Source organism: Phycodurus eques, chromosome 8 (genome assembly GCF_024500275.1).
Source record: "Phycodurus eques isolate BA_2022a chromosome 8, UOR_Pequ_1.1, whole genome shotgun sequence".
In the NCBI taxonomy this organism is placed as follows: domain Eukaryota; kingdom Metazoa; phylum Chordata; class Actinopteri; order Syngnathiformes; family Syngnathidae; genus Phycodurus; species Phycodurus eques.
Genome location: NC_084532.1, coordinates 1,224,600 through 1,232,870, shown reverse-complemented (window position 1 = coordinate 1,232,870; position 8,271 = coordinate 1,224,600). Strand labels below are relative to the sequence as shown.

General features: G+C 41.5%; 1 protein-coding gene across 7 annotated transcripts in view; it reads right to left on the bottom strand.

Moving 5' to 3' along the window:
• The window catches only part of tut4 (terminal uridylyl transferase 4), a 96,410-nt gene extending 93,079 nt beyond the window's left edge, over nt 1-3,331 (bottom strand). For 5 of the 7 annotated variants that reach the window (XM_061684734.1, XM_061684736.1, XM_061684739.1 and 2 more), the window contains exons 1-6: nt 3,226-3,331; nt 3,029-3,152; nt 2,789-2,940; nt 1,311-1,427; nt 1,011-1,188; nt 521-609 (exon numbers count right to left, since the gene is read on the bottom strand). In XM_061684734.1, coding sequence (XP_061540718.1) covers nt 521-609; nt 1,011-1,188; nt 1,311-1,427; nt 2,789-2,920 — 516 coding nt within the window. In that variant the 5' untranslated portion in view covers nt 2,921-2,940; nt 3,029-3,152; nt 3,226-3,331. Of the gene's footprint in view, nt 1-520; nt 610-1,010; nt 1,189-1,310; nt 1,428-2,788; nt 2,941-3,028; nt 3,153-3,225 lie in introns of those variants that run through there. The other 2 variants (XM_061684740.1, XM_061684741.1) reach the window with 2 other exon arrangements.
• Between the last annotated feature and the right edge of the window lie 4,940 nt (nt 3,332-8,271).

Genomic DNA, 8,271 nt, shown 5'->3' with positions numbered 1-8,271 from the left:
TGTTCCAAAAAGGTTCATTGAAGAGTAAATTGTGTCGGGTTGTGTACGTGAGTGTGAATGATTGTTTGTCTCCATGTGCCCTGGCATTGGCTGGTGACAGTGGGACGCAGGCTAGTGGAAAAACTACGTTCCACGTAGTTATTCACGAGACTAAATGTTCAAACTGTGCATAATGTTTGATGTTGCAGCGATACTTGGGAGTGCCACGTATCTTTTGAGGCGGTACTTGGTGCATAAAATTTGACAACCACTGGTATAGAATATGTATGTATGGATTGTCTACTCCACACACCCGATGCTGGTTTTCTGTGTGTTTTATTTTTATTTTATATACCTGCTCACTACGTAAAAGGATATAGTTGAGGCACTATCCCACCTTCACTGGGTTCTATGTAAAAAGCAAAGGTGCTTATCGCCAGATATTCTATTAAAGCTCTGATGTGTGTGGAATGGATTTTACACAGGAATTAAAACCTGTGTAAACGGTTTTAATTCCTGTTACTAAAAAAGACAGACTTACTGTGGACGGGTGGTTGACATCAATGTTGATATCACTCGTCTTAAAGGCAAATCGGGTAAGACAAGAACCGTAGAGACTTAGAGTGCAAGCTGGAAAATAAAGAACATACGGTAAAAAGATATAAATGTGGACAGTACATTCCTTTTCAGTGTATAAAGGGCACAAAATTTGTTTGCGAGCTTTTTAAAAGCTATGAGGAGTAGCCCTCTACTGAAATGTTCCTAATAATATTCACATATCAGACAACGTTTACAGTGTGGCAAAAAAAGTATTTAGTCAGCCACCAATTGTACAAGTTCTCCCACTTAAAAAGACGAGAGAGGCCTGTCATTTATCATTGGTATACCTCACCTATGAGAGACAAAATGAGAAAAAAAAAAAAAAAAAAAAAAAAGCCAGAAAAATCACATTGTCTGATTTTGAAAGAATTACTAATGATTAAAAAATACTTTGTTGCCCCACTGTAGCCATTTAATCAACAGCATACAACCTGAGCGGTGTTTCTTTATGATGTCCTCCATCCTCGTAACCACGGCCTTCCGATGCTCAAAGTCCTCCTCCGAAATTCCATGCTGCCTGGCTGTTTCCAGAACAGCTGTGTCGATGGCTCTTAGCTGTGAAACTGAGGGGGGTGGCAGGGCACGCAGTTCGTTCTCCTCCTGTTTTTCCTAAAACAATAGAATGAAAATAGTTTTTTTGTTTTAATCCCTTTTCAGCTGCTGTAAACCCAATTTTCAATATGAATGATAAATGAGTGATTTAGTCAAACACAAATGTTGCATTCACCTACCATTATGTTCTTCTTGTGTCGTTTCTCCTTGATGTGTTTGTGCGCTGCTTGAATGTGCTCAATATGAACTGAACAGAGCTTGCATATGTATTGATATTTGGGGTATTCTGGGGATTGCTGTGAAAACAACAGATGAATAAATACAAAGCTGCACAACATTGCAATGTCATAACAAAACTCCCACTTAGCTGTTATGCTCCACACAAATGGAATAAGTTGCGAACAGAAGTCAAATCAGCCCCAGGTTAGTGCTGGGCGATATGGCGTAAACTTTCTATCACCATTCCCCCCCTAATGTAGATATTCAATATGACCTGACATTTATTGCATTTAAGTTTCAAAATGTATAAAACTGGACCAGACCAAATTGATTTAGACTATAAAGCAGAAGGCTTATTTAACAATTAGAAACATCAAAACATCATAAATTGCTTTGTATTTATGGCTACGACTGCAGAGCTGCCAACCTAAAGAAATTCACTTCCAGGATAATTTGTCTGATTTTCCATATTTTTTTAAATGATGTCATTAACATTATCACAGGACAGTTATTGCAGTATATTATGTAATAGGATAGGATTAGGTTAACTCTACAGTTTTAATCGTTACTATATCATGGCTTCAATATTTGTTTTGTGTTTTTATTTATTTCTTAGGGTTTGGCACTGTTGTAGGTGTTCTTCGCTTAACCATTAGGTGGCAGCATGCACTTAAACATGCGCAGACCGCCGGAACTCAGGAAGAAAATACGAAGAAGAAACGTGACGTCATGTGGAACGCATACAACGCGGTGATCTGGAAATAAAGAGAATTTTAAAATTAAAAAAAATAAATAAATACAAGACTGATTCTTGAGAATGCAACCCCCGACTGTCCAGAACAGTTAGGTCAGACAGCGACAGCATAGCCACTGTCCAAACGATTTACGTGATTGCGATCGCTCGCACAACGGAGCTAGCTAGTAGCTGCTCACGCTAATGTCAACAAACCCCAGGAACACTTTCTAGCTCATCTGTGAAAGGCAACGGGGCAAACACAATAATAAGCGCTTCAACTGCTACCAAGATCGCTCCGTGGTCTCGTTTTGTTTAAATGACACGGCACGGAGTCGCGAATCTCTCACGCGATACATGCGTCACACTCAATAACGGGCTTCATCTTATTATGACTGAGCATTTTTAAAGCTTTTCCATTTCTGAAATGATCTTTCCTACATTGTACGTTTATTAGTCATTTTAGTTAGCCGTCCTAAAATTCTCTACTTTGTTTTGAAATGCTTTTAATCACTTCAAGCACATTGTGTGCTACCTTGTGTATGAATAAATATCAATAAATGTGCCTTGCCTTAAAACAAGTGTGTAGAATTTTAAACAATAATATTTTTCTTTCGATATCCAGATTTCATTCAAGGATTGACACTGGCGGTGTCATAATTTGTGAATGACAGAACATAAACAGAAGATGAAACATTTCCGTACTTTTAAAAGTCTGTGAATATAATCTCTGTAAAGGCGCTCCTCTGCCTGTCGGAGGCCAAGCTGTTGCTCTGTCAGCGATCCTTCCATTGTAACTGGCCCCGCAGGCGTGCTCCCCTCAACAGTGTGATGCATCAGTGCTGCAACTTCCAATCCTACAAAGAAAAAAAAACGCAAATGTATTAGCACGACTACTTTGAGTGAGAAAGAGGTCCCAGTTGAAAAATAGTCTCGAAAACCCACCATGACGCTTTTCATTTCCTGCAGTGACAATGAAACTATTCTTCTGTTCTAAGGAGACTTTCTCATGTGTACTTGGTTGGCACAATAGGAGAGTTGGTCTCTCTATTTGCAAATGAGTTGTTGTCTGGAGAAAAAGATCGCCTTGAATAATGAGGTAGTGCCCAACTGTGGATTTAGGCCAAGAACGATTTATTTACCTTTTCCCCCAGAACTTGTTCTCCCAGTCAGTCTATTTAACCTTGATGAGCGTCTTTTACCTCCATCCGATGAAGCTTTACCTGCGGCCCCGAAATTAACATCATCCTTTTGGGCCACTGGATTTTTCTCTGCTGCACTTGGAAGCGTCGGTGCGCTCGCTCTCTGCAGTTTCCTTCGTCAAACTGTGCAAAGATTTGGATACTTTAGGGTGGGACAGCTTGTTTGACTTTACAGGACTTAAGAGATTCAACCATCCCTGAAGTGATACTGTTCGACATTATGTTTGGGTTGAAACCATGGAGAAGACCGCCCGGAAGGTAGACCCCTTAAAGTCTCGGTAAAAGTGGTGGCGGGGGAATCGTGAGGTAACCAACATCTCCCAATCCCCTGCAGTCTAATCCAAAAAAAAGCTCCATTAGTGGAAATTGCGATCCAATAGTTTCATCGGCCTGAATATAACACAGTCCTGCATTTAGCAATATTTAACAAGGATAGTCAACCTTTATGGTTGTTCAGTTTCCCCTTGGGTACAAGGTGTGGAAAGCACCTGTTGCTTTTGTGTACATTTTCTGGGAAGAATTCCAATTCCACTAAGGTGACCGCAAATGAACGTGTCAACACTAACCCAACTCTATGAGGCTTATCAATAAATACAAGACCCGGCGACAATTCCGTTTCTATTCGTCATTGGAGATCTCAAAAACAAAACAAAAAACACACAATAGTGTCGGTCAGTGGGTGCTTTTTGGAAGTCACCTTCAAAGATTCAGCACTGAAAAAATGTAGCTGGCTCCTGTGGCGGTGAAGGGTTAGTGAGCCGAACTTTCCAAAACACAACCACGAGCGAATATCGTCACACCCACCATTACCGACTTCGTCGGGGAAGACAAACATTCGAGGCCCCCCCCCAAAAAAAATAAATAATAAATAAATAAATAAATAAAGACTGTTGTGTTTTAAGGAATTGTTTCAGGTGACTTTCCACGGGATAAATTGTCTTCGTACGCTAAAAACAAACAAAAAGCTTGTGGCTCACTGAACAAGCTAACGGGGAACAAACACTAACAACATGGCGGTGGCAGACAGCGAGGCTTCAAAGGCACGAGCGCCGGCTTCGGTGTCACAATGAAAATGTTCACTTACTCTCGAGTGGTAAAGTGGGTTGAAGACGCCTCCGTGGTTTTATTGGACGTGCGAAGCGGAGCCCAGGGGCCTGGTCAAAACCGCATTCGACGCCATGTTCGTACATCACGCCGCGGTGCATTGCGGGAGTCGCAGTGACGCACGTCCTCGAGGGCGTGGTCTGCGTCGTTCAATCAATAGTACGGCAGTCGATTGCCTTTGTATGGAATCCAATCTCATGTCACTATGGAAATAAAATGAAGTTATGTGCACCCCCCCCCCCCCCCCAAAAAAAAAAAAAAAGATTTAACTCCTTCTTTGATGCGACACATTTAGTTGTTAAATTTCCTAAAAAATAATAAAATAAAATAAAATCTAATAATTTATTCATGCAGTTTGACTTACTTATCATTTGACATTCCTGAACTCGGTGGATAAAAATGTGTCGGGTTTGAATTGGGGCCATCCACCTCTTGCGCTTACTCCGAGGGAAGGCTTTCAAAGTTTGCTGGTTTTGCTTCAAGATGAGTTTTTGCGCTATAAAAGCCCTGCTCATTATGTTTGTGTCTTGAAATGAAAAAAAAAACAAATGAAAAGCTATTTCTAACGCCCATCTCAAGACTAGAAAACAACTGGAAAAAACAACAAGGAGGCGACCGTGTGCGATACATATAGAATAGCAATTGGTATAGCAACACGTGCGCGCAAATCGGTCGCCATTTTGAACGCAAAATAGTACGGGCTGAAATACGTGCCAAGAGGAACTGAATTTTGAATTGGGAATTTCTACACTTGAGGAATTGCATTCAATCACTTTCAAACTCATCGACTCAATTTCAAATCTTACCGTTCAAGATTCTGTATCGAAATGCAATGTTTCAAATTGAACAATGCGAGCTCAAATTATGGGGTTTTTCCAAGTCCGTTTTGGGAATGAAATTCCAATTCCAAGTCCAATTTAAATGATCCCAATTCAGTTTTTGCCGGCACATACTTCAGAGCCCATCATTTGTGGGTCCTGTCCTCTGTTCCCTTCATGACACTGGCAGCTAGATCCATTCCACACACAGAGGTAATTTCTGAATATTACTCCGCGGCGGACTAATGTGCGAGCGCATCGGCCTGAAGTTCCGCCTGTGCGCTCGGGACCTGCTTTGGATAAGTGACGGGAGTGGACCAGGTCGGGAGAAAACACTTCTGCTGTTAAGGAGTCACGGTACTTTTACTCCGTTACAATTCTCTAAATGTTCCTCGCTACGTTTATTTATCAATGATTGCTTATTTATCAACTATTTTGCGCGTGAGACAAAGTCTTCACGCACTTGTTAATGCAACACACTGGAGCGGCTGAAGCGCCCGGGGAGCACTACGGGTTATCGGTGTCTTGCTCAAGGACACCGCAGCCGCGAGTCCGCCGAATGTTGGCGGACGGTCCAGACGGGTTCTTGAACCTACGTCCCCCCCCCCACGGTGGTAGGTGATCATCTTAACCATTGGTCCACGGCTGCCCAGTTTGCACACGTTTATGCGAAATGTATTAAGCGACACAGCGATGTTAGAATTCTGTAATGGACAATTACAACAGAAGAATATTGTACTTAATATTTTCCTGAAGGATGAATTTGGGATTAGCCTTTGAAGTTGTTAGGGTGACTGATTTGAGTCAACTCTTTTCCAGAATGAGAGCGCTTAAAGAGGACGATGCTATTCATGTGGCACATCTTGAAGCTGGCATCAGGTGCAGGTGGCGATGGGCCTGGCTCAAGTTGGAGGCCAGAACAGAAAAAGCAAAGAAATGAGGCACATTTTATTTGAAGCTTAAATTTGTACATCAACATGTACTCGAGCGGTGTGAATAAATGTTTTTCTGCTGGAGGAAAATTGGGTATTTTGCCTGATTGTGCTCTTCAGAGTCTAGTCTTCCAGATTCCTTAATTTATGTTCAAATCCAAAAAAACCTCTCTGTGGGGGCCTGGGGGATCAACCCCCAGACTCTTCTACAATGCAGAGGGGTAGCTCAAGCCTCCAGCCAACAATCCCATTCATGCACCAAAGTCAGCTACTGTGTGCCAACCACTTCACGACCGTTGCAATCTTTCATTTTTCAGCAAAGGTTCTCGAGGTGGCGCCATGTCTTCGTTTTGAGGTTGGCTCAATTTTGAGGATAGTTTTGATGAAGTCCTTCTGAGCTCATTGGAAATAACGTAATGCAAACAGTGAAAACTGCCATACTGGAATACTTCAAATCCAGTTACGCTCCGAGCAAAGCAGCAAACTGTCAAACTCAAGAGTGATGAACGATTGTAGTCCATTGTAAACTGTGCTCGCTTATTTTCTTTTTGCTTTGTATTGTAATCTGGCTGTGTGTCACAATGTATTGTGACATTGTCCATCCATTCCGCCATCAGCTTTAAGTAGCTTCTAAGAAGAACGGATTCTCCTCACAATTGTCCGTCAAGAATCACACGTTGATATTTAGTCTGTGTATGAGGGATGAAATGAAATGGAATATATGTATCTATCGATAGAAAGTATATCCCTCGTCTATTAGAACAGATTTATTTACTTTTGTATTTATTTATATTAAAAATGTACAATTAGAACAGCGGACAGTGCAAGAAATATCATTTAAAAGTGGAAATGCTCTAAAACGTGTGCTATTTTGTTTTAGTTTTTTTTAGCAGAGGCTTAATGGCAGCTGCTTTAAGAGCTTCAGGAAAACACGCCTGACGAAGTGAGCAATTGATTATTTGCTGCAAATCAGCAAGCACAGACTTCGCGATAGCTTTGAAAAAGTCCGATGGTGTTGAGTCAAGAAAGCTCGTTGATGGTTTCAGCTGCTGACCCGTTTTCTCTGGAGCAATGACCATCGGGACGAAGCCCCCCTTGACCTCTCTTGAACCCATACCTATTCTCAACTCAACTTACAAGGTTTGAGGGATGCTCGACCTGATCAATGGAATATTCCTTTTTTCATTTGAATTTAATTTGATTTTTATTGTACTTTGGATTTTCACACTTTGTACTGTTTTTATTTACTATCTTTTGAAACTTTGAATGTAACCAAGTGCTCTCCTTGAATTGATATATTTTTGGACTGTTTTGGTTTTCTCTTCAAAGGAACATTCCATCTAATTTGTGAGTGGGTAGATGTTTCACACACACAGTTCCTTTTTGTGAATTATATTATTTTGATTTTGTGAAGCTTTGACCTCGCTAAATCCTGTTTATTAAAGTGTCTTTTTCTGAACAGAGAAAAATGTCCCTTCCTTTTCTTTTCAGAGTAATGAGTGCAGCGTTATCTATAATGCAGCCCTATGGGGGGCACAAGCCAGTGCAAACCGTAGGCCGGTCCCAAGCCCGGATAAATGCAGAGGGTTGCGTCAGGAAGGGGCATCCGGCTTAAAACCTTGCCAAACAAATATGAGCGTTCATCCAAAGAATTCTATCCCGGATCGGTTGTGGCCCGGGTTAATAACGTCCCCGGCACCGTTAACCTGCAGGGCGCCGGTGGAAATTCAGCGACTGTGGGTCAAAGTCAAAGAAGAAGAAGAAGAAGAGGTGGAAACCGGGTTCTTTGGCAGAAAGAGAAGAGGAAAGCAAAGAGCCTTGAAGTGAATGTGGGGACTTTGAATGTTGTGGGACTATGACAGGAAAACCTTGGGAGTTGGCTGACATGATGATTAGGAGAAAGGTTGATATATTGTGTGTCCAGGAGACCAGGTGGAAAGGCAGTAAGGCTAGAAGTTTAGGGGCAGGGTTGAAATTATTTTACCATGGTGTAGCTGGAAGGGAAATGGAGTAAGGGTTATTTTAAAGGAAGAGTTGGCTAAGAATGTCTTGGAGGTGAAAAGAGTATCAGATCGAGTGATCAGGCTGAAACTTGAAATTGAGGGCGTTATGTGTAATGTGATTAGTGGCTA